Source organism: Aquila chrysaetos, chromosome 11 (assembly GCF_900496995.4).
Source record: "Aquila chrysaetos chrysaetos chromosome 11, bAquChr1.4, whole genome shotgun sequence".
Lineage (NCBI taxonomy): Eukaryota > Metazoa > Chordata > Aves > Accipitriformes > Accipitridae > Aquila > Aquila chrysaetos.
The window spans coordinates 3,872,080-3,898,580 of record NC_044014.1 but is presented as its reverse complement, the minus strand read 5'-3'; the positions used below and the strand labels follow the sequence as shown (position 1 = coordinate 3,898,580).

Genomic DNA, 26,501 nt, shown 5'->3' with positions numbered 1-26,501 from the left:
TTGTGTTGACCTTGAAGTGTTGTTGGCATTAGGTACGGCAGTGGAATTCCTTACACCACCACTATTGCTTCTGTTGGTTAGATTTGAATGTGTGTGTTGTTGCTTTTGGGATCCAAAAAATACCTTTTATTCCCTGAGCAGCAAATGTGTGTGATTGCAGAAGTTAACAGCAGCATACTACTGCTGTTTCTAATGTTATATAAAGTTAATTTATGAAAATGTGGCATTAGTTCTAGTATATAGTTCTAGAGAATTCTTTTATTGTTGGAAGTTGATAGTTTTTCAGATTGAAGCATTGCTGATGCAAGTGCTATTTTGCTAGAAGTAAACTGTGAAATTAATTCATTCTGCACAGTAACTTGTCTGCTGATAGTAGGAGACTGATAAATAGAAAAACGTGAGATGAGAAGAAAGCCTGTGTGCTTTCTTAGCAGTGGTTTAGGTGCATTGTTTGGTGCTTTCACTTTTTAAAAAAGACCTTCCACAAGGTGGCAATCTGAATATGTGAAATGCAGAGGATTAAAGTATAATTTATATGTAACCAAGCAGATGTCCCAAGCAATGGAGTAAATTGTTTTAGTTCTGTTAGGATATGGGTAACTGTTGTAAAACAAAAAAATGCTGTTTTTTTGTTTTGTAGGTTTTTTCCCCATTTACTTCCTCATCGTTGTCTCTCCCGAGTGGGGTTTTGTACTGAAGATTCCATATAGGGAACACGTTACAGTTTTAATTTGAATGCTGTGAAATGGGAGTGTTGCTGTAACGTGTTAAACTTTTTTAAATGATGGTGGATTGAGGCTAAGCTTAAAACTACCTTTTGTTCAACCTTTCTAGTACCTTGTGTACATCTTGCGTACGTTTCCTCAGTTCTGCTTTGTAGAAGAAGATAACGTCTGCCTTCTGTTTTAATAATAGGCTGAAAAGGGAGGAAATTGGAGCTCACGAATGCTATTTCAGGGTCTCACATGCACTTTGGCAGAGAACAGAAGAACATGTGGTAAAAGTGATGTCTGATAGTGAAACTTGCAGACTAGCAATAAAACTGGATGAAATCAGAGTTTTACCCTCTAAAAGTTAAATACATAAGCATAACTGAACTTGGCTATGTAAATTGGAGGAAAGAAGTAATTGAAAGTAATGTTTCATTCTGGGAATTGTTGTAACTTATCCTGGAAATACTTTGCATTTCAGTGGCTTTTTATTGACTACCTGTTCTGTTTAATAAACAAACCTGTCTGATTTCTGCCAAGTGTTATGAATTTAATTTGCTTCACCATTTCTTGGTAATTCCCAAAACATTTGCAATTAAACTGACTGCTGCTTGAACACATACATGCTTTATTTATTTATAATATCAATGGCAGCATTTTTATTTTTCTTTTTTCTGGTTTGGGTCACTTACTTATTAGTCTTGGACATTAAATGTAGCAGAGCAGGGTGGCAGAGAGGAGGGGTGACAGTGCTGAAGCAGAAGACCAGCACATGTCTGATAAGGGATTTACAATGATGTTTGTCAAATGGAGAAAATTGGTGGGAGCTTAGACTGCAGACTGGCGAAAGAGAGCTCTTTTGTGCAGAGGTATTGAACACGGGAAAGTCTCTATCATAGGGAAATAGCTTAGATGTATGGAACTTGAGAGAATGAGGCCAGATCACGGCCTTCAGTCTTGAACGGGAAAATGATGTCCATAGTGGTTTAGAGGGGACAGCTAATGGCAGGGGGGAGCAAAGAGACCGTGTCTCCCGAGTGCTCAGGTGTCTGTTTGCGTTTGGCATGATCTGATCAGATGCTAACGTAGACAGAAGTACAGAGGTTTGGCGTGGAGAGCTGGATTTGGAGGGTTTATGACGTGATTTGGGATTATGAGTTAATCAAATGGACTGGAGCCGAATAAAAATCAGAACGCCTTATCCCTCCTGCAGTATAAACAGAGGTTCTGACTGCAGTGCTGTGAAATGGTAGGAAATAAGAACTGAGGAGGTAAGAGACTCAAATCAAAACGCCAGCCATGTGGTTTCACAGAGATGGTCGTCAATGTTGTTATGTAATAATTGTTTTGATAATTTGCAGAATAAAATATTGTGGTCAGGTTAATAGTTTGTATTATCTGTTTTCTTTTTAGGGGCATTAATGAAGAAGAAGTTGTTCTTAAAACAAACAAGCAAGTTTACTCCCTGCTGTTGCGTGCAACTGCTAACAAAAGTATGACTCTGCTAGAACGAATAGAGGTAATCTTAAATTTACTGGAACAGCTGGCTCAAAATAACGAAGCTAGTAATGGAGCAATTCAGTGACTGACGTGCTGCAAAATAGCAGAAACAGTGCCTTGCTATGCATGGGATCAGTGGTATTTTTTCCCATGTGATATTTGTATTTATTGAAGGCAATAATAACGCCTGTGTGGTTACACTGTACATCTGGGAAAGAACAGGAATTCCTTTCTATCCTGCGAGAACTCTGTAGTGGTTCAGTTACTAGCGTTTCTTTGTTTGAAATGCCAATTTGGGGTTCTGGATATAAACGTAATAATTTTTCACGTTGGAGAAATTAATGATTTTTCTCTTACAGATAATGGGCTTTGCAGTGATGTAAACGTTTTGCATAAAAATGTAATCTCACAGTTGCTCTGGTTTGATATTTAATGAAATATACTTTGTAAGCAAGGCTTCATTGAAACACTTTAACCAGTAACATGAACCGAAATCCTACAAGGAAATTTCTGTTGAATATGTGGACACACTACTTCTATTACAGTTACTATCCTGCACAAAAATGTGTGCCTTTCTAGCTTTGATGCAAGACTCTTGCAAATATTAGCCATCACTGGGACTTCACTTACCCCAGAAAGTGAATGGTTTTAGCTGTGTTTGAATCGATCAAGAGTAGTATTACCTTTTTCAGACTTGAAACTGTGAATAAATGAGAGCATATTTTTAAATAAAAATTTATTTATTAAATATAAACTCCTGAATCAGTCTGCCTTGTTTTTATTGTTTATGACTGTTATGACCCTCATCAGAGAAGCAAACTGCTCAACAGAATTAAAACTATTTGAAAGGCAGTAGGGGCTGGAAAAAATCTGTAAAATCAGGCCTAACAAATGAGTGTAGTCTTATCTCAGCATGCAAGGACTCTGTTTTTTGGAAATGTGTATTATTTAAAGTTTTCAAAAATATAACATCTGATGTCTTAATGTTTTTTCTACAAATGTGGTGCATTATTATATAAAACACACTATTTAAAGGTAGGAACAGTTTTTAGATGTGTGTACACATGCATGTGTGGGGTTTTTTTAATCTCTATACTTAGACACAAGTAGTGAATTCACTATTTCAGCTGCTTGTTTTGAGGAGGTGATTCTTACTCTCATGGTAAGAGATACAGACCGATGCTTTTTTGCATGGGGCGTGTTTTCACCCAGAAAACCCCAGTTTGTAGACACTTCTATCCTGACAATTTAAACATGGTTTTACAAGTGCATCCTTAGATCTGTCTTCAGAAGAAATCAGATCTTTCTGATGCAACACAGAGCACAAATGCACCTGAGAGAAGCAAAAGCACCTTGTGAAGGGAGGAAAGATCATATGTTTCTGTTCTGTTGCTTCCGATTTGGAATGATTCACTTCAAAAAGAAAGCAGACTGGGGGCTTAGGGTTCTGTGTCTTTTCCTGCCTTCCACCTCAGGGCTGGCTCCATGCAACACCCCTTACATCCCCTCACTTTTGGTGAGGTCAAAGCTGCAGAAAATTAATCAGTGGGTTTCTGAAGTAAGAAGGCTAAAAGCACTAAGCTTCAAATTGTTGTCGTCGGGAAGGCTGGCAAGGGTGAGGGGTAGAAGCAATATGTTCATGACAAAAATCTCTTCAGAGCAGAAGAGCTGAGGGGTGACTAAGGAAGACTGCTGAGATCAGTAACAGTGTTTTGGCTGCAGAGAAGAGAGAGAGTGAGTCCTGGTTAGAGAACAGTCTACTGCTCTGACAGCTGCTGGCAGACTCATGATGGTAAGGGGAAATTCTAGCTGAAACCCATGGATCAGATCCAATCTAGCAGGCTGTCTTAATGCAAGAGGTCAGTGCACGCAGTGCTGCAGTTTTCACTTCATTCACGAGGGACAGTCGAGAAGGTCTGTCCCAAAGAAAAGTGTCAGACTAGAGTGTAATCTCTGGTCCTCCTGGAACTGAAACTCCCTAAATGGGTTTTTTTTTAAAGAGATTTTGCCTGCCTGAATGCATTTTACAGGCACTGCACTGATCCACGCTGAAAGGCACTGCTTTCTCCTGAGAAAATCTGAGGGAGCAGGCACGCTTTAGGATGGAAGGTGCGGTGGGTTGACCCTGGCTGGACACCAGGTGCCCACCAAAGCCGCTCTGCCACTGCCCTCCTCAGCTGGGCAGGGGACAGAAAATACAACAGAGGGCTCGTGGGTCGAGGTAAGGTCAGGGAGAGATCACTCAGCAATTATCGTCACGGGCAAAACAGACTCCACTTGGGGAAAATTGATTTGATTGGTAATAAATTAGAGAAGGGTAATGAGAAATAAAAACTAAATCTTAAAAAACCTTCCCCCCACCCCTCCTTTCTTCCTGGGCTTAACTTTACTCCCGAGTTCTCCACCTCCTCCCCACCAGCAGCGCAGGGGTCGGGGAATGGGGGTTGGGGTCAGTTCATCCCACTTTGTCTCTGCCGCTCCTTCCTCCTCAGGGGGAGGACTCCTCACTCTTCCCCTGCTCCGGCGCGGGGTCCTCCCCGGGCTGCAGGTGGAGATCTGCTCCCCCGTGGACCTCCCTGGGCTGCAGGGGGACAGCCTGCCTCACCGTGGTCTTCATCACCACGGGCTGCAGGGGAATCTCTGCTCCGGCGCCTGGAGCATCTCCTGCCCTCCTTCTGCACTGACCTGGGGGTCTGCAGGGCTGGGGCTCTCACATCTTCTCACTCCTCTCTCTGCTGCAGTTTCTGTGCTGCAGCAACTTTTTTTTCCCCTTCTTAAATCTGTTCTCCCAGAGGGGCTACCCCTGTCACTGATGGGTTTGGCCTTGGCCAGCGGCGGGTCCGACTCGGAGCCGGCTGGCATCGGCTCTGTCGGACATGGGGGAAGCTTCCAGCAGCTTCTCACAGCAGCCACCCCTGTAGCCCCCCGTTACCAAAACCTTGCCATGCAAACCCAATACAGAAGAGAAGAATGGAAAGGGGTGGGGGTTGTAGGGGCAGTGGATTTTTCTGCAATTTAAAAAAAAAACCCAGACCAAAATGAGTGCTGTAGAAAGTAGCCAGAAGAAAAACACCATTTACACCTTCCCTTATCCTGCTGATTTCAGAAGCAGCTGCTAGCATCAATACCACTGTGTGCTTCTGCAGGCCCATGACTGTCAGCCAACTGACGAGAAAAGCCTCAGCATAAGCCCCGAGAACCAGTTAATTGTCTGTTCCTGTGGTTGTGGGGGAAGTTGTGTAACCTCTTCTTGCTTCCTTGTAACAAAATGGAAGTACTATTTTACAGTACCTCGCTGAGTCACATACATAGAATAGATCAGGTCTGTAACCTGCCAAATTACTTACTAATAAAAGTCTTAAGCCCTCCCTGGTTTATGAATGCTGCAGCGCTTGGGTAAGACTCATCCTCCGCAGGAAAACATCTCCTGCTTCTTAATTACACAGGCAGGCTCGGCATTGCAAAGGCAGCGGCTGGGAGCGTGGTCTCTTCCTTAGAGCGGCGTTTGTGTGCGGGGAGGAGGCTCGCGCAGTGCTCTAAAGCCAGGTCGGTAGCGGGTAAAATAACCAAGGGCCCATCGTATGGAATATCGTCTGGATCTTCCACGAGGATGAATTCCCCAGCCGCAGCCTGGGGAGAACTCGGTAGCAATGGTGATCTGGGAACGGTGGTTTCAGCTGTGGGAGGGTTCCTTGGATAGAGCCAAGCCAGGCATCTACATAGCTGATCTGGATGGAAAGGGATAAAAACCCGTTCAGCTGCTGCAATTCTACTCCCTTTTCTCTTTTTACTGCAATACATTACTGTGTACTGCTGTGAACCAAGGTATAGAGCTGGTATTCTCAAACTGGTGTTTTTTCCAGCTGGTGTTTTTCATTGACAAACACTATGTCTGAATTTCAGATTCAGAGATGTTATCGAGTCACAGCAACTGTTCGCGTGGCCTCCACATCCCACAGCAAATGCCAGCCACACCTCACTTAGGGTAACCTCTTCTACTGCAGGTCAAGTCCTCTGAGTTATCTTCTGTTTGTCACAGGTCAAGAAGGAGCACGCTACCTATCTGAAGTGACAGAAGCAAGACAACCCGATTTCCTCCTAGAGCCCTTTGCAGTCTTGGTTTTACATTGTTCTATTAAATGTGATGAGTACGTGTTACTTGGCCATGATGGCTACTGATCGTTTCTGCTGGAAAGACATGTAGAAATAGGCCTGGGCTGATGAGGGAGACAAACAACTAGATGTAACTTACGCTAGCAAAAGGATTTGGCATATAGTGCAAGGGAGCGCAAGGCTATGGTTGGCTTGTTTCCGGTTCTCACCCTCTTCTCTTGACCACGTCTCCCCTTCTTCCTCTTCCCCAAGGCACGGACTCGCACAAAACTTCTCCCAGCTGCCCTCTACGGTGTCAGACACTAGAGATGTGAGCAGTACTGCAGGGCACTTGAACAGACTTCCAAATCCTCACTCTGCCGTGGATTTATTTTTGAATGAAGAGATGAACAGTACTGCATGCTCGTTGTTATAATGACGCTACCCAGCTGAATCTGAATGTTCAACAGCTTAACTTCACTCATCTTAAAAAAAAAAAAAAAAAAGGGGGGGGGGGGGGGCACAAAGTCAACAGTTGCTGTGTAACCATTCTCTTCCTTCCTTCCCCGGGGCATGTCTACACCATCCTGCAGCTACATCCAGTTACCACAGCGATTCTAGTATCCTACAGGATGTTCTTCTTTAATGGTGAAGTATTCCTCCCACTGTTCAACATTATCTTGCAGAAATTAGTATACTTCTGAGACTCTATTTCATCTCAAGAAACTGAACTGCTTTATAAAGCAAAATGGTTGTCATATTGTGCCCAGTCTGACTGATGAATCCACATACACAATTTGAAATTACTTCAGTTTATATTAACATAATTGGGTTCTTATTCTAGGTACAGAGCATCTTACCTAATTGGAAATTCAGGTCATATACTCAGAATTAAGCTAATAGAAACTTACAGCAAATGAGGATTTCTCTGTTATTCTATGAACCTCAGCACTATACTAACAACATGAATGACTTCCATGAGGATTATAATTGAGTATATTATGATTTAAATCTTCTATGAATTTCTTAGCATTAGCACTAAATAGGATTACTTTTTCTCCTTTCACAGATAAACAATTAAAGCATAAACCACATCCAAAACAGACAACTCTAACACCATTATTAATGATGATAAGCCAGTTTATTTCTCTGTTAATAAATCATCCTTCACTAGAGAAATAGAAACCAAAACCTAATTTTTTAAGACCCTGTACTGTAAGGATATTGAGTGGCAACAGCTGACCTGCTATTAGCTCCATGCAGTGCAACTTCACTTCAAGCATTGTCCTATTCCACTGAGAATCTACAATCATCATTTTAATATAAATGTTTGAAAAGCAGAACAATGAAGAAGTAAGCTTTACAACAGAAAATACTTCACTGTAAGTATGCTTTTCTTCTACAAAAGAAAAAGAAGATGTGCATGTAAAACTGACTATACAGAGAAGGGAAATCCTTACCTTGTGTGCTAGGAGATACCTGAGGTGATACATTTATTTCAGTATACTATGATGCAGATTAGCCTCTCACAACTAGTTTTCAAGGAATGCCCACGTAAAATATTTACACTGCACACATGAGAAAAAGGGGAATAGCTAGATGCTTTAAAATATGCTGGACAAATTCTAGATTTCTTAGACGTTTAGATGCAAGCTTCTCACACAAGGCCCTGACAAGGACAGTGTTGCATAGTCCTGAAAAATACTTTCTTGGAGGACAACAGGTCTGCAAAATGGAAAAGTCTTCTACAGCACCATATTCACCTTCGAACGCATGCTGTGCTCTCATTTAGCTAAACAGCAGTTCTGTAAGTGAAGTGCTTTTTGGATCCCAGCGGCGAGGTCTTGGGGAGTCGGACTCTCTGCAGTACAGCTAACTGGGATTCCTGCTGCTTCCATGGCTTCCGCAGTTGTTGGACCGATAGCAGCAAACTGAAATGACATTATTTACAGTTATCATAGCGTAGTCAGTTACGGCATCAACTCTTACTAGTTACTTGGGTACACATCCTTCCTTCTTTGCTGACATTGTCAGTGTATCAACTTGCATGGCTGAGCTTACTAAACTGTACTAACCATTTCAGGTTGAAGATTTTCAGCATTAAAAACCACCTATCAATTGAGCTCCTTAGAATTTACTTAGGAAAGATTATTATTTATCTCGCCATTATAAACATTTAAAGCTCTTAGTCCCACAAAACAGGAAAAGTGAGAGGAATTTTAATATGCCTCAGCCAGATTCAAGCAAGAACTATTCACACCTTCACATCACTAACAGAAAAAAAAGCCTATACCCAGTGGAGACTGGCAAGTTAGTCGGGGAAAAAAATTCTAGGTGAAAACAATTACTTTTTCTTTTTTTAAAAAAAGGCTCTCAGCTATATAATAACATTTGTATTTGCTATCTATGTATGTGCTATAATCTGTTTTTTCAGAGAAATAAAACACAAACAAAAGAGAAAACAAAGGTTTGTAAAGGGTTTAACAGCCTTCCTATCTCTCATTTGCCCACCCCAAACTTACTCCCTATTGTATTTCACCCCTTTTAAAGAGAAGATACCTTGATATGGTTGATTAAATCCCCCGAAAGCTTCTGAATGTGCTGGAGGCAAAATTTGACACCAGATGGACTGAAGAACACGATGCTTGCTGGAAATCCCTGAGTAAAAGTAACCATAGGTTGGCATATACTACTCACTATTCCAGCAGTGTATCAGTACACATTCACATAAATCCTTTCAACTGTCTCTATATGGACGTGAAGTGTTTTTATTAATGAGGAACAGCAGTTAACCCAACAGAAAGGGTTTCCTGTGGTGCAGACAGCCTGCCATACCACAGAATGCTGAAATTCAGGTGTGACTTGAAACAAATACTTTGTCAAACAAGCACTTGCTGATAAATGTACTGAAAGTGTTCTGCAGCCGTACTTATTTTCCTGTTCAGCAAGAAAACTCAGCAAGCTATTTCCCTAAATCAATTCCCATCTATCTCAGTTCTGCACATATTCTCTGTTTCCTAGCTCATGTGGTTTACCCTAAGTTCTGCCCGCCCTGAGAAGCGCTGGCAAAGATGAGGTGTTGCCTTAAAACTGCAGACCCCTGGAAGGGCTCGCTCGCTCTCAGAATAAGCCTGCCTTAAGATAGCAGCAGGAACCTTCTGTAGCCAAAAGAAGACTGCAAAATTCGGTCTGGAGTGAAGGGCCCAAGCTCTTGAGCTGCGGACCCAAAGCACATGCCTCCTTTATCATGATTTTCTGTCTGACAAGAAAGATACACTAATTCCACTCAAACTACATCTGTTGTTATTTTATAGCGCATGACTTGGAAGCTAGCCTTAGCTCATGGAGGCCAGAATGACAGTTTAACACAGTGCTTTTCATTGTCTCACCAAGTGCTAAACACTTGTCGTTTTATGTCAGCTCTCCGCGCACTAAATATATAACCACGATATCATCAGTTAAGAACAACTAAAAAGCGCATGAGAAACACATTTTAGCAGCTTTACACTGAAACTAACATCTAATTGCGGCAAGCAAGAGTTCCATAAAAAGAGTTCAGACAGTTACAAAATGCATATGCACTACTGACTCAATTTTGTAACTGCTATAAACCAAATACTGTGGGGTTCAGAACTGCAATATCCACTGGGGAACACCAGGATATACTACAGTGTATTGGTTAGACTGCCCACACCATAACCTTTTAGGACCTCTTGAAAAAGAACTTCAAAATCAGTATGTAATTTAACAAGACATTAATGCACAGATTCTAAAAAGAGGTGCAACACGCTCAAGGAGGCCAAGTTTCTGTAAGAAGGAAGGCCTGCATTTTGAATAAAATTAATCCTAGATATCATGTAGGCTCCTACAAATGGAAAATTCAGAAAGCCAGTCTTGAAAAAATAAAAGCCATTATTAGTACCTTCAAATCTTTTATTATGCACTGATCCTTGATTAATGACATTTACTAGAGAGTTTTAAAAAGAGAAAAACATTGATAATTCTAGCAAATATATCTCAATACACTGGTCAACAGCATGCCACTTGGAATTCTAACACTTAAAATGAGAACACTACATTCATAAATTGGATAATCAGAGAAGGAACACTGAAACTATGTAGGGCAGATTACTACTGGATTCTGATTTGTAGTATATAGCAAAGATGTCCAGTGATATTTCAATTACACTAATAAAAATTAATAATAAAGCTGTTCAATAAATATCCTCACTAAATGTAATTTCTGACACGGTATTACTTAAAAAGCAGTCTTGTCCAGCTCAAAGGAATAAACTGAATATGTAATTATTTATGCAGTTATGTATGTAATTATTTATGCAGTAATTCTGAAACATACATGTATTTTGAAAGTCAGACGAAATGTGAAAAGTTTTGTTTTTCTTCTTTCTTATGACATTTGTAAACGAGCCCAAAAGACACAAGAAATAACTGAGGGACTCGTACTTTCTGTCTGAAACTTTTGCTAAAAGATTTTCTTGGTAGTCAACAGGGAAACAAAACAAGAAGCCCATGCAGGATATTCCTGTATCACCAAAATTACCATTTACAGACAGCTGAAAAAAAAGGAGTACATTCTGCTAGGTATTATCATATACCTCAAAAAACCCTCAAATTACATCAGCATCCAATACCTGTTGTGAGAAGTAACTGCTCAAAGATCCTTGCAGGTCAGCGTGTTGGGTTGTTTGATAAACAGTAAGGCTTTCCAGAGGTATACCTGGAATCAGGATATACATTCATAATTAAACAGGGTTTCATTAAATTTCTATTATTTCAAAAAACCACTCTCAACATAGTAACTGCACTTAAGTGTACTATTTTAGGCTAAAAAGATTAAAAAGATAGAGAAAAGGTACTTCTAGAGTTTCAAGATGTACTAAAGCATCTGTAATCAGAGGACCTCGAAGCACTTTGGCAAACTGGCAAGCCTTGCAGCGTTTCTGAGAGTTATCTCCCATCGCACAGAAGAGAACGCAGGTGAAGAACAAGGCAAATAACCTTGCTCACGTCATGCTACAGCTCAGTCCTAGCGCTGTGGGCAGCAATCCAACCTCGCGGTTTTTACTCCAATCCTCTAACTTCTAGCCAACTTGATAGCAAATTCAGTTTTTAGTTATTCAAATTTGGTTCACAAGCTCTAGATACAACTTTTCTCATAACTGACTAATTAAAATGAGGCTCCAAGGGAAGTTCAACCTTTTTCTCTAAGTACCGTAGGAAGTACTTCTCTTTTCAGGGCTCCACAAGGAAAAAGAAGAGCTGAGGAATTAGGTTTCTCTCCTGTAAATACACAAGCAAGAACTTTAATTAACTTATGTTTTTAATAAAGAGTAAACATGATACATTTAATACATTTTAAAGGTAACAGATGTTGAACACTGCAGTAAATGCTGCATGCTTCATCACAGACACAGCCGTAAGATAACTGAGAACATTTGCAGTGCAACTGCATCCACAATTCAGAGGACAGAGGCTACTTAGCATGTAAATTAAAAAATATTCCATAACTATAATATGAATACATTGGCTAAAAAGATTGCACAAAAGATAAACCGCATTTCTATTCTCCTTGCCATTCTACAAAGCAAAACAAGTACTGTGCAAGTTACCTCCTCCTCCTCCTCCTCAGAAACACAATCTTCCTCAATTTTATATTTAAAATCTTAGTCCCCCTCAATACATGACAGCTTGCTCTATATAAAAGAATGTTCAGGCAGACAAAGAAGAGGACAGAAATACTGTGCTGAAAAGTTTCAATCTATCTGAAACTAGCAAATAGCACTGTCTGTATGAGATTCTCAATAATTTGCTGGGTTTAGGGCTTAAACTAATTGTTTTGGCAAGTTTTTCACTGCTAGATTTTATCTAATAAAAGTGAATATTAACACTTTGCAAAAGATAAAGAGCATTTTAATCAAGGAAGAATTCGATCTTTGGATAGCAATTTAACAGCAGGCTTTTTTTGCACAGAGTTTGCCTTTCCTATAAATAACAAACACATAGAAAATTTCAAGATGAAATTCTACGCAGCTGCACACAACTTTGCATTCATCTTTCAAAATAAATGAGAGTTCCTCAACACATTTTTTTATTACTAATTCAGATATGTTAATACAAATGTTTAAGAGACGACTACTAGAAAAATAAATGCTTTTTTTTTTTTTTTTAAGTGCTGTAAGTAGAGTCTTGGTTTATAACAGTAGGCATCAGAGATGCCTCGGGGGGTGGGGGGAAGGACAGCATAGTAAAAATCAAATGGAAAGACCCTAGCAGGAGTCAACACAGATATATCTAATATATATGTCCTAAATGCACACTGAGGTTTTATTAGAAGCCATAGATATGCTTGTAATAAATTACAGGAAGGAAGAATGAACTTGGGACAGAATGTAAAAGAGATTGTAAAATAATAAGATAAAACCTAAATATTTCAGCATTAATCCTCCTGCAACTCATGTCAGTTAATTGAAATGTCAGTATCATATCTGTAAAGAAACACTAATCCTTTTTGACTTGTGTTTACAAAGCACAGAAAAATTCCTTAGTAGGCCTGAACAATACAACAAGCATTGGCCCTCATGGTATCCCCTACTTCTGTAACCAACGCAAATGTTACACTGTAATAAAACTGAAAAAATATTTGCCTTGAAAAGAGAGTAAAGCTAACTAGGTAGTTAAGGAGTAAATTCCTTTATTTTCCCAATCACTTAAGCTGAAGTGGGTACCACAGCACAAAAGGTGAATACCAGAAGAAATTTCATTGCTTCAGATTTTATTTTTATTCTGACAATAAATTCTAATGATGTAACAAATTTAGAGCTATTCTTTTAATTTACTTATCATTTTATGCATTAAAAAAATTAAATATATACATAATAGGGAACATGATGTAATTTAATCTGTACTTCAGAGGTTGTTATAAACCACTTGATAAATTGAGAGCGCCTAAGTATGCAAAATCCAATAAATCATTGAGTATGATTATATGTATCAACAACAGGCAGTCTCCAATGATTGAAATCCACTGTTCGGTTATCAAAACCAAAGGGTATTCAAAGGCAGTCATTTTTGCAAGGATAATGGAAATGTTGCAGCATTGTGTTAATTTAAATAGCCTGCTGGTGTTCTGGTATGAAACTGCCCTCAGGATACTCTATGTAAAAGGCTGTAAACACAGAGTTCTCTCTTTCTGTGGTGGCTACCAGAAGGTGCTGCTGGCTCTGGAATTTCTCTGCTCTCACCAGAAAGTGCTGTTCCCTGTCCGGCTCCCTCTGTGACTGCCAGCTCCTAACTCGGCAGGAGGGTGCAGGCAAAGCAGGGAAATAGCCACGGGATCAGATATCGTCAGAAGTAACAGGGTCTGTGAACCAAGCAGCTCCCAAGGGAGGAGAAAGAACCGGGATGATCCTCGACTCGACTGAGAAAATAACCAAGAAGATGTTACGATGCATTAAGTGTGCCAGTCACAGGTGCACCAATGAGGAATTTTTCCACTCCTGGTATTACACACACTGTTTTCTTTAGACCTGATCCTAGGTTTTTTTCACATTCATGCAACAAGAGAGACAGGTATTTTTCTCATCTTCCTTCTCAAAAAAAACCTCCATCTGCAAACTGGCAAACATTAATTCATTACCAGAAGCAAATTTCCTAGCACTAAAAAATCAGCTAAAACCAGTCTTTGTTTTAAAATATCTTTTGAAGAGTAGATGTGGGTTATTCTTCACTTATGGCATTTTTGTGTTGAAAATTTCATTTTTAATTTTCAGAATTTATTACTTAATCTTGTGTTGGCAACTCTAATTTTTATCATGAAATATTCCATATAGTTAAAATATTTTATTTGCCAATGAATAACAGAGCACTCTGCCCATAAAAAACAATACTTGCCAGCTCAAATCAATTTTTCTTTTACCTATAAATCTCTGCTACTATGCAGACTTTGCTAATCAACACTCTCTTTCACATCTAACATGCCTAACAGTCAAAAATAACGTGTCAGGGTTCTTGACATCATTTCCACTACTGAAGCACCTAGCACCTTATTCAGCAAGTTCATAAAGCGTGGTCAGCAGTAGGGCTCTTAAACCAGCAGATACAATAATTCATCCAACATCTAGAATAATTGCACTGTCATTTGTTTCTCTGACTAGGGTTAGCCAAAGGCAGGCTATTTACCTTGACTGACTGAATAACATGGCTTTTCAAAGCATTGGTCATTCTCTGTCCCATTAGTGGACACTGCATGAGCCTCTAGATGAAGGTTTCTGTTCCCCCTTTAAATTTGGGGCAGGCAGTCCTTCAGCGAAGGACATACCTTGGTATCAGACTGAAAGCTACCCTCCAATTTCACTATGAGGCTCCACTACACAGCTCCCTGCTTTCTTACATGAGCAGGGATGCACCCCAGGTCATGTAAAAGTACAGAGAAGAATCTGCCAGCTAACAGGTTGCTGCTGAGATACTGAACCTTAGGTGCGATTTTCACCTGGTACAGAGGTTATTTTAGCAACGAGTTTCAGAGTGCTTGAGGACTAATTTTGCTGGCTTCTTTTGATAACTGTTCCTCCCAGCCGATGCTCAAGACGGACACTTCGAAGGCAGCATGCACCTCAGTCGTGGATCCCCTGGAACACCACCACGTGTGTCAGAAGCTCCGAGGTCAACCTCATTGCACTGGCAGCTCCCGCTTATGACATTCTTCACCCAACTCCTATACCCTAGGCCGTACAAAAACACAGCCTCTTTTTTCACAGCTTGTACTGACCCACCCACTCAAAAGATAATGAGCCCCTAAGCCTAAAAATGTTTCTTATTACTACTGGAAATTTTAACAAACTACAGTAAAAAAACCCCGAGGCAGTAGACTAACTAAACTTTTAAAAATTACCCAACAATCTGATAATACATTTAGAAGCAGCAAACAGATCAGCATATCCAGCTTTAACCATAACAAAATGGTTAAACAAAACAAACTATCATTTTAACTAACCCTTTCTGCAACTTCTTCAAAACCACTCTCCTTTGGTGCTGAAAAAGATATTCCTCTGAACCCACATGTCCATTCTGAGGAAAGGAGTTCCCCTTATCTACTTGGAACTATGGCATGGTGAGAAATCCCCAGCATCAACTGGTTTGAAGCAAGAGAAGTCAGGTCACCCAAAGTTCACAGAGAAGCAGCACACCTACAGTCACAATCATTTAAATCTTATGATTAAGCAGCAATTTCCAATCATTACAGCTCTGATCTTTTAGTAAAAAAATACTTTCTCTACTGGGTCATATAGTATTATTGATCAATTACAGAGTCTGAGATTTCATGTAAATTAGTATTTTGCATAGATATTTCAAAGTATTTTTTATCATCTTTTAAAGATATCACCTGCATTACCAGAAGTTGATTCATGGGTTCTGCATAGAAGAGATATATGCAGTAAGTACTTCTCCGCTTCAGCGTACACTTGATTTATAGGAAATTCCAAAACAACAGAAGGTACATTAGCTTAATTTAAGTAGAAGATTTTAGATACTTACTTGAGCAAATATATTCAGCTAATTTTTCAGCATTTCCAGACTTTTCTCCTTGTGGAATAAGACCAATTTCTTCCACTATAACCAAAAGCAGCAAAGAAAAACATTTAAATCAATGAGAACAATTCAGATTTACTATCGCAGAAACATGGGTTGAAAAGGGAGACACAACTTGATCCACACTCACTTCTTTGAAAAGCAAAAAATCAGAGCCTTTGAAGTAGTAACATGCTACGAAAGATTTGATTTTGGTTCTAGAAAGACAAAGTACAAAAGAAGAATTCTGGGGATAGCTAAGCTGTTTTGGAGAGTTTCTAAACTCTCCTACCTGAAGCGGTGAAACAGAAAGCACTGTCTGACTGCGCTGAATGGGCTGCAATTCCTGGCATGGTACAGTTGCAGGTAGCTTCCCAACGAGTGTATCGCTCTTCTTTGTAGTGAAAGCTGAAATCCTACCAGAAAATCTGAGTATAACACTGGTCTTTCTTAAACCAGTAAGTAGGATTAAGATGAATTCCTGATAAATTAACTAATTTGGGACTTGATTGATTCAAGATGCTTGTTAGGTGTTACCAGTTAGTGATTCAGTGTTGTTACCAACCTGCCTGAAAAAATATGCTTTTTACAGAGGTAGCCAGTACTTATCTGAACTATTTTTGTACTAGAAGCAGAAAAACATCAAGTCGCTTAAAACTCTCAAATGCTAGTCTTTTCATAATATTTCCTGTGTGGTTCAGTGGAAGCTAAAGCTACAATGCATTCTTACAATAAGAAAGGCTTTCATAAACTAAAATCTACGTTGCATTTTTTTATGTACATAAAATATGTATTGCATCAAATTAAAACCAGTGTCAAGACGAATAAAGCAGCTGACCCACTGAAGTCAATGGGAAGTATACTGCTGACTTCTGTTTGGCAAATGCCTCACAGGAACACTGAGGGAATGAAGGGCCAGTGCATCACACTTTGTACAGTCTCAGACAACCATGTTATAATCCCCTTCATCCAATTTAATTTCCAAAGTGAACGAAAAAACCCACATGCAAATTAAGAACAAAGGGTTTTTTCTTCTTTTTTTTGACCAAACTTTTGAAGCAGTTACCATCACAATACAAAAGTAATGAAAAAGCAGAAGCTAGAACCTTAGCTGAGCTAAGCATATATAGTTCTAATGTGTATACAATTACCTGTTTTCAAAATTATCCATTTATAAAACTTCCCTATATTTTCTTCTAAGCACCCTTGAATAGCAGCCAATATTCCAAAAAATGTACTTTACAAGACAGATTTATCTAAGATTTCTTTTTTTAAACCCCAGCTTACCTAGAGAAGCTGTAGCTTTTCCTACCACGTATGCTGGTTTGGTATTCCATCTTTGTTTAAGAGATTTTGACCAGGCTGAAAAACATTAAATTAAATTTAAGCATGTGGCAACAAAATACAAATGCTAAATGAGTATTTGGACTTCTGTTTAATCTACAAATACAGCAAAATAATAATAATAACAACTAATACTCCACTACATATTTCAGCAAATCTGGACGTACAAAATGAATTTTTAATGTATTTTTTTTCATTGTGTAAACAGCGGTCTACAACATGTTTTTAAAAGCTTAATTTGAATAAACAGTTCTTAGCTGCTTTTGCTAAGCAGCATTTTTAATGCACACTTGCCCTATGCCAGATCACACGCAACTTGCAATGTTAATTTATATTTTGGCATTAAGAATTTTAAAAAGCATCAAAACTTATAGGAAAAAACAGCACATAGTACAAAGGGAGATTTAGACATACAAACTGGTGGTTTACAGCTGAAGGCTTAGGCAAAAAACTCACATATAATCTTATATGACAACAAATAAAAGGGTAAAAATCTATATTCATGCACTACAGTACTCTATAACACAACTCCTTCTTATACAAGAAAAATATAGAAACTGATTCTATTTTAAAAATATACCAAAAAAAAGTTATCAGCTCAGAAATAAAATCTACTAGAGACCAAAATAAAATTACTAGGAAGTGGTTTTCCTCCTTCAGGCTCTATCTTATAGATTACACTTCTTGGATCCAGCTACCTGATCCCTATGCCTGAAATCCTAACGGGTCAAAAATAGATACACTAAGTCTTTTACTATCTTGTCTTAAAACAGTACAGCATAGGACATTGAGTTCCTTTCTAGTATTCTTGGGGAAAAAAAAATTAGAAATAGAAACTACAACACTAATAAAAAAAATCATAGGAAACTATTCTAAAGAAGGAAAAGGATTTATTACCTTTGAAAGGAACCCAAATAGGAACTAAAGACTCCCCAAATTACTAATCAGAACTACAGACGAACTCTAGGTAAGATACTACATTTGACCAAAAATCCTAAAACATAGCCCTCTGCTGCTGAAAATGCTAAAATGAGCTGACAGTGTATTTACTCAGGAGTGTAACCTTACTCACTGTACATTGATTAGTGTATGACTACAGCCAAAATATGGAGCAGATAAAGTAATGATACAATTTAAGTGCACGCATAAACTCAAAGCCAGTAGTTAACACTTAGCATTGGAATTCAGAAGAGTTTACAAGGATTTGATAGATCATTGGTATGGTAATTTCTATTTGGCATTCTGCAGGATTCTTACAACTAATCTGTTGGCTTTTATGTATCACCATGTCTTCAGTGCTTTTTAGCTAATGCTAAATTCACTTGAAAAATTTTATATTCAAGACAGAGAAATCTGTTTTTCTGTAAGACTCCATATGAAGACTACACAGAAATAGCAGTGGCCAGTTTCTACAAAATGCTCCTCTCTTTAAGGGAGGAAAGTGGTTAGTAAGCAAAACTAGGCACTGCAGCAAAATACTCCTCATGCATGAGTTTCTGTTTACAACTCTTCTTAGCAAAGATAACCACAACTGAAAAAGCTCACACTAATTAGTAATTTGCACCAAAAGCTCTCTCATTTCTAACAACAGCATAAGTGCAGAAAACCCAGCCCTCAACCCCTTAAAAGCTCAATTTCACGAGGCCTTTATGATGCCAAAAGAACTATGATATACAGCTTTTTAAAAAAGGCATACTCCAAACACCTACTGGTGGGTGAAATAAAATTACAGACTCCATAAAATACTGAAACAGAAAGACTAAGGAATATAAATATGCACTTACCTTCATTTTTACTATTCTCTTTTAAACATAGCTTGATGGCTTCTAATGCTCTTGGACTGGTAAAAACTAGGCCTCCATAACATTCTGGATGAGACAGCTACTTACAAACAGTAAATTTAAGAAGTAAATTAAAAAATTAATAGATAAATTTAAAAATTAAGTTGGTCAATTCTTTATAAACTTGTGAAGAACAAACCAGCTTCAATAAGTGTCTGAAACCGAAAAGGGCAAATATTTCATTACTATCAGTAGCCAGAGTATTTATAACAGAAATGTATAACAAAGCTCAAATTCAGAACAAAACTTGCACAGATTATATTACTTCTGAGAATTTGTAGGAATGGACAAGGATTCTTGTCACTGAAATGAGTTGGAAGGAAAGGTGAACGACATACGAGGTACTTAAAAATTCATACAAGAGAAAATGAACTGTTATTCCAAGTAGTAACACAGAGGGTACTACCCAGACAGCTGCTTGCCCCCTGCCCCCTCAAAGAACAGTTAAGATTGCTAAGGGGTTCTCAAAGATCAGTACAAAAAAAGGAAAAATGTTCTTGGATCACTCGTAGATGAAGATCATGATACATTCAAACACCTAAGAAAGTTCAGTGCTGTTGGAGATTGTCAATAAAGGGAACCTTCCTTGGAAAACCTTTTCAACATTTTAAAATGAAATATATACATTGAAGAAAGAGTAGAAAGAAAACACTGATTATGCAATTTTATGCCATGTAACTAGGACATGCAGTACACTATTTCAGTACAATGTAAGGGTAAACCTCAGGTAACCTTTAGTTGTCACTACAGTCTTCTCATTTTTTGTTGTGACTAAATGCCCCAACCTATGACTACCTATGCTCCATCACCCTAAACATGATTTCTATCTGACCAACTTAATTCTTCAACAAGTATGGGCAACATACTTGATGTTGTATACAATACTGTATTGTGTTGTATACAATACTGTATTGTATACAACTGTGTTTGTGGAAACACAAAAAAAGGTACCACAGAGGGCATTATTAAATCAAGATAAGACACGGCTTCTTAGGAACCATGGCCTAAATTTTGTTGAAAATAAGACAACTGAAATAATTTAAAACCTACCTTTTCAAATAAGGTTTCAAGCGATACGAATTCAAATGACAAAACTGGAATCAAAGTTGCTTCAAATCCATATAATCCTAATTCCTACCAAAAAAAGGTTTACAGCTCTTGAAATAGATTTCAAACAGTAGTTTTTTCTTTTTCAAAGAACTGACTAAGCACAAATATTTCTTTTTACTAAAGTAAAATACAAAGGCATCTTCCTTCCTTTTACTAGTGAACCTGGTTTTGTTAGTTATTTAGTATTACAACATAATACCAAACAAACAACTGTGAAACTGAGGCCTCCTACATAGCTACTGAATAGTTACAGTATACACCAGCACATAACTCTGAAGTCCCTATGTGACAAACGATCACCTAGTCCTGCAAATATTCTTGTACATCTCTGTAATTCTTTAAAGTCAATCGAACTGCTTTTACAAGTAAGACCTGCTCACATGACTAAAGGCAATAGCAGAAAGGACCACAAACTCTTTTTCACATTACATTCCCAGTAAGACTACTAACATTTTTTGTAACCTTAATTCTATCCATATGAACATAATCAATATTAATTAAAATGAAATTGTTTTAATATCAGTACTTTGCTGAGAGCTTTAACAGTGAATTCAGTACGAATGCCCCACAACTAAAATAATTTTTTCAGTAACAGCAAATTTTCTAGCATACTTTTTTTCTTAGCATAATTTCAGACATGCATTTGTGATTTTGTTTAAGCACTTTTTTCACTTGAAACAATTAAATTAATCTCTCTTGCTGAACAACACAATTGTTTACTTTTTAAAAAATTTACTCACTTTCATATACGGATCTGGTCCTGAATCTTTGTCTTTGGGATCCTTCAGCAACAGAACCTTCATTGTTTACCAAATAACTGCAAAAGAACTCTGAAATATAATAACAGAATTTATCTAAATTAGATCTAGATGTCTTTCTACTCAACAGCGACTTTAATAGCTCAGCTTCAAAGAAACTGGGTTGCTAACAGTTGCACTGCTCTCTATACAATGAGTAAGCAGTTAACGTACATTCTCTGGGCATGAACATCCACCCTGATAAGACCAACAAATAACATGCTGTCTTTAGATAATACTGCTTAAGGGAGAAGCTGTAATGAAAGTCATCAAGGAGAGTACATTTTAAAGGAGAATGTTTTGTAAAGGAAGTAACAACCCCTACAATGCAGTCATGTTCAGCAACGTAATAAGCTCCTATCTATAAAAACTTATTCTATTCTATTCATTTCCATGCTAGTTTCCACCTTATGCTCATCATAATGAGTATGCAAGGGCTTATGTATCAAGTGATTTAATTTGATGCATTTGGGGTCTCACCCTTTCCATGGGGGAAAACGTGCAAGGCAGTGTTTCAATTTTTTTTTTTTAAAATACAAACATATGTGTGCGTGTATATACACACATTTATACATCTGAATATAATATGTGTGATATTCATATGCCTTCTTTGATATATCTATAGTAAACAAGGCAAGACTGAAAAAATATATTCTGTCATTAAAATAGAAGATGATAGTTGTCAGTTCCTTAAAAGTTGACTTTGGTGCTGAATTCAAAGTCTGCTACAACAGGTAAGCAAATATACCAAGCATCAAAGTAAACAAATGTGATAATACAAACAAACAAAAATCCATTCTCTAACTGCACATTTACCTTAACTATCTATGTGTTACTTTCCTGATACATTACATACTAGCAAATTCACTTTAAAATTAGTAATTATGAATATTCAAAGGTACAGAACATTTCAAATTTTATTCATTTGCATGACATGCATTCAAATCCTCAAAACTTCATCAAAGACAAAACGTCTTAACCGTTAGACACGGAAGTCTGCGTTTCCACAAGTCTTCCAGCGCTCAGTATTGACACAATGGGAACTGGTATGGCTTTGCAGTTCTGAAATACCAAGGCCAGTGAAGTCAAAGGGAACGACTAAAAACACACACAGAAGAAGAAACAAGGACTTTGTCGAGGGCCATATTCTCAAAAAGTGTAATTCTCGCCAATTTCAAACTACAGCAAATGCCAAAGTAGACCCCAAAGTAGATCTCATCCATGGCTTTCAAGAGTTGGACACCCAAATACTTGAGTAGCTTGAAGAAGGTAGGGCTAAGTGACTTTTCTCAGTTACTTTAACATTGTAACAGTCTTCACTTTAAAAATCCAACATTCTTATAAAAACATTCTTTGCCCATAGTTCTTTGTAGTACAGATTGTTGTTCTGATACTGATGTTACTAACAATCTTTCCTGTAACTCCACCTTCAGTGCTTATGCTCTAAGTATGATAAACTTACATTTCTACTAGTACTCTTAAAGTCTAACAGCACCAATAAAAATGTTAACTCTAACTTACCACACCTTCCTATTTCCAAAATACATAAGATTTAATAACATTAGGAAGTCAACAAAACATAAATGTAAGAAAAAAAATAAAAATCTTTCCAAACTGTATAATACAAGATAACAATACTTTCTGGAAAGAGCAATTTCCAAAAATATTGTAATAAAACCCCCAGATGACATGAGAGAGTTAATTCAGGTACACCTGGGGAAAGCCGATTTCTAATTAATTACTTTAGGTAGTTAGAACAAATTAACTTCCCATCCTATGCCCTATTACTGTGTCAAGTAATGAATAACAATAAGAAATGGGTAAACACCCATGCTTAACAAGGTGACTTACAATAATCAAATTATTTTGTTTAGATCCTGCATACAAAATATATACTGAAACCAAACAATAATTACAAAGTCATAAAATATCATGAACTACTGCCAGATGCAATTACCTAGCTGTCTCCTCTACAAAGAAATCATACAAGCTGTATTTTGGACTCAGCCATCTGGCTCACTTGTATAAAGAGCAAGACTGCACAGCTCTGGCGCTCCTAGAAGCCACTGGCTTATTTTCAATTCTGCCAGAAGGCAGCTCATTTATCGACCCCAAAAAGGGGCTGCAAGTGTCCAACAGAAGACAAATTTGACCTAGAGAATCTGTAAGTTTGTGCATTCATGAAAAACATGTATTTTGATCTGCAACTACCTTCTGACTGCATTTGGTTTTACTGCTGAAAAAATTAGTCTCCTTTTCCACAGCCATAAACTTCTCAGACCGTTCTGTTCTTTTTGCCTACACAGTTCAGAGAGGTTCCCACGCATTTGGTGACAGGCGTGGCCAAAGGAAAACTGGTGGAATATACCCATTTCCAAAAGCCTGGTCATCACACCCAACACTTTCTTAGCAAGTGTGCCCTACCACCACTGACACATCGCTGTGAATCGGGGCAAAAGGCCATCTTAACGGGCAGGCAGAAAAGAAGGCCCACAAGATCCCGAGGAGGAACAAGCGCACATGAGCACATTTTCAAACCAAAAATATGCCAATATACATTCAAAGGGTGAACAAGTTAAAACTTCATGATGGATTCTTTTTGTGGGGAAAAAAAACGTACGAAGTTTTTGTGACTTGCTGCAATGATGCGGGGGTCCCACTGCACTGGGAATGGTAAGAGAAATACAGTATATTTATTGGTTTACTTGTGTCCTTGAGATGTTACTAAGGAGTGCCCTACAAATGACTGAAATACAATTTTCCAAACAGCTAGCTTTCTGCTAAATACACTTAGAGTCAAGAACCCTGACAAACATTCCTCTTGAATAAAAGAGCATTAAGAGAAAGCACATAAAGAAGACGTGCAGCATCTTCGGTAATTTTTGATGTATTCTGAGGGAAACACTTACAATACAAAGATATACTTTAGGTATCTTATACATTTTGTTTATAAATTATATCTTATATAATATATATTTAATCAGAGGTATGCACAAACTTCTGAACAACCATTAAAAGTTTCTATTTAGAACAATGAATGGACTTAGCAGAGTCCAGCAGTGCTCAATCTGTATCTGGAAAAGAGAATGTGTACGAATAACCTTAATAAGTTTTACACTGCCAAGTCTTTGTTTATTGGATGATGCTGACTGCCCACTTTTGGCTCACTAAACAAGCACTTTGTCTGCCTGAGCACCAATAACAACCCTGCAAAGATTGTTCTTCAAATGTTAAAAAAATACCATTTAAAAACCATTCCGCTTGAAAACAGCTAATAAGAGATAACAGATTTTTTTGTCTTGAGCACACAGACACAAAGATGAAGAAAAACTTGTATTAGTCAATCGGAGGTTTGGGAACCATCCAGTTAGCTCTGATAACAAACTACAAGAGTGACTGGAGTGTTTGAGGCATTGCATCATGACTGAAGGCTAAAACCAGTTTGGTGCTATTTCTCTGAGTTCACATTACTTAAGTCCACCTTACTTAATTTAGAGGAAGGGTAATTTTAGGTCACGTTGCATATTCAGAACATCATGCTTACAGACATAATTGAAATGTTTCCCATTCACAGCATCACACAGTAAAATTCAACATCCCTGTGCCTTCAATTAAAATATATAGCTAATTACAATGTGTCTGCCTGATATTACTGCAGTAAAAATGAGCAATACTCTTTCATATTAAAAAAAACCTTTGCAGATTTTTTATATAAAACATTGTACAGAAAGAACGCGTCTGTGGGTCATTCAACTTTGATTTCAAAAGCTGTCCCCAAACTAATTGCCAACTATGTCTAATAGAGGACAGCTTGCAAAAAGAAATAAATGGGTCCTTTTGTTTCTTGCTGCTACGTGACACCAAGAGCTGCAAAATATATTAAACTTTTCTAACATTATTCTGATTATAAGCAACTGTATGTGTCACACAATAAGGTTTGATTGCCAAGTGCAAAGGGAATTGTCTGTTCCATCATAAACATAAATGGAAATGAATTAGGAGACACTATTGAGATATGATTTTTAAAAAACCTCTAAAAATCCCTGGGCTAGGATTTTTGATGCTATGCATTTCTTACCAATATTCTTTTACTATGATTTGATGGGTTTAATAACTAGAGAAGAAAAAAAGCCTACCTGTAAGGCTGCCATGAAGTATGGTTCAGAAATCTACCAAATTCACAGATAATGTAATACCTGTACCATCAAGTAACAACAACAACCACCAAAAGATTTCACAACAATTCCTACTGTTTGGGTGTCTAAGTCGCAAAACTCAACAACAAAACTTTCTTTAAAGTGGCAATCCGGAGGAGCAGCAAAGGACTCAGATCCTTCTACTACGTCATGGACTTTTACCAAAAGCAGTGTTAGTAATTAGTGTCATTCTTGACTGATACAGTTTCAAAAATAAAATGGAAAACTGTATATAGATACAGATTGCATCCCCACAGAGGCAGTTTTACTGCAGCAGTAAAGGGCTTTGCCAATATATCTTTCTCCACACTTAATTCTTTCCCTGTGTATCAGTATTTGTATTTTGGAAATGACCTAAGTGCTCCGAGAGCAGGCGCAGCTCTCAAAAAATAATTAAAAAAAATAAACACACACATGTTTGATACTTTAAAAAGACATGTAAATTCTATTTGGATTATATTTATAAAGCCAGAATTACATCCCAGGCCCTACATCCCAATGCCTTGCATTTCTTCTGGCTGGCAGTAGCAAATGCCCAATCCTCTTCCTCAAATGACCTCATTAACACCTACCTTTCTTAACTAGACATGAAGACTTAAATGGAACAGGGTCTGCATGAATGAGCTCAAACATTAATGGCCACTTCTATGCTTTTAGTGCTTAGCATTTTTCAACACATTTTCCTGATGAGTATTTTTATGAAAGCCACATTTACATTGTGTTTACTGTATTCCACCTCACTGCCTTTTCTGTTTGTTTGCCTGGAATTACATGTAACAAGTCTGGGAATTATTTTTTTAACTAAGCACTTGATTCCTTTTTTAATTTGGCTTTCAGCAGTTTGACTAATGTCATAGATGCTCAGGACAGATTTTTAGGCCCCTGTACTGTACTTCAGCCTCCGTCTGGCTTTCTTTTCGTCACAACGGTGTAATGGACAGGTTCCACAGAAACAGGCCAAGAACAGAGGTGGTGAGCCTAGAAGAAACCTGAAGACATTTGTCACAGGGGTCAATTATTTCGCTTGCCTTTAAAGAGGGCAGGCAGCAACAACGATTCACACGCACCCACGCTTCCACGTACCGTTTCCAAGCGTGTCTGGAGTCACGGCAGAGTCCGGGTGACTTTCCCAGAATACTCTATTTCTTTTAAAGCAGGTGACAGCAGCAGCACGAAGAGGAAATCCCAACTTTTGGGTTTTTGGTTTTGTTTTTTTTTTAGGAGCGAGGAGAGGGGCGGACCGGGACGTGTGTCCGTCCCCCCCCCCAGCTCCCCAGCCGCCCCGGCGGGGGCAGGCCCGGCCCCGGGACCCTCAACCCCCGT

General features: G+C 38.2%; 2 protein-coding genes across 10 annotated transcripts in view; one reads left to right on the top strand and one right to left on the bottom strand.

The window, feature by feature from the left end:
* The window catches only part of EDRF1 (erythroid differentiation regulatory factor 1), a 28,153-nt gene extending 25,181 nt beyond the window's left edge, over nucleotides 1-2,972 (top strand). For all 5 annotated transcript variants that reach the window (XM_030030754.2, XM_030030755.2, XM_030030752.2 and 2 more), the window contains one exon: nucleotides 2,124-2,972. In XM_030030754.2, the coding sequence (XP_029886614.1) occupies nucleotides 2,124-2,295 (172 nt within the window). In that variant the 3' untranslated portion in view covers nucleotides 2,296-2,972. The remainder of the gene's footprint in view (nucleotides 1-2,123) is intronic.
* A 2,972-nt stretch (nucleotides 2,973-5,944) lies between these two features.
* On the bottom strand, nucleotides 5,945-26,461 carry UROS (uroporphyrinogen III synthase). Of its 5 annotated transcripts, XR_003925709.2 has the most exons (11): nucleotides 26,262-26,461; nucleotides 20,926-21,015; nucleotides 20,126-20,209; nucleotides 19,019-19,115; nucleotides 17,178-17,252; nucleotides 15,858-15,932; nucleotides 11,536-11,603; nucleotides 10,955-11,040; nucleotides 8,862-8,960; nucleotides 8,066-8,233; nucleotides 5,945-6,787 (listed from the first exon to the last, which is right to left on the bottom strand). XR_003925709.2 is itself a non-coding variant. In XM_030029864.2 (10 exons), exons 2-10 carry the CDS (start codon nucleotides 20,986-20,988, stop codon nucleotides 8,087-8,089), a joined length of 810 nt encoding a protein of 269 aa, XP_029885724.1. In that variant the 5' UTR covers nucleotides 20,989-21,015; nucleotides 26,262-26,461; the 3' UTR covers nucleotides 7,425-8,086. The 5 variants fall into 5 exon arrangements, 2 of the variants coding, with proteins under 2 accessions (XP_029885724.1, XP_029885725.1); XM_030029864.2 differs by lacking the exon at nucleotides 5,945-6,787 and having other exon boundaries at nucleotides 7,425-8,233; nucleotides 11,520-11,603; XM_030029865.2 differs by lacking the exons at nucleotides 5,945-6,787; nucleotides 20,126-20,209 and having other exon boundaries at nucleotides 7,425-8,233; nucleotides 11,520-11,603.
* Nucleotides 26,462-26,501: the final 40 nt, after the last annotated feature.

Excerpts from the sequence above, each read along its gene's own strand:
- UROS (XM_030029864.2), bottom strand. The coding sequence starts at position 20,988 with ATGAAGGTTCTGTTGCTGAAGGATCCCAAAGACAAAGATTCAGGACCA. Across the intron at positions 19,116-20,125 it reads TTGAAACCTTATTTGAAAAG|CTGTCTCATCCAGAATGTTA; the intron begins GTAGGTTTTAAA and ends GTTTGTAAGTAG. Across the intron at positions 8,234-8,861 it reads ATTTAATCAACCATATCAAG|TTTGCTGCTATCGGTCCAAC; the intron begins GTATCTTCTCTT and ends ATGTCATTTCAG.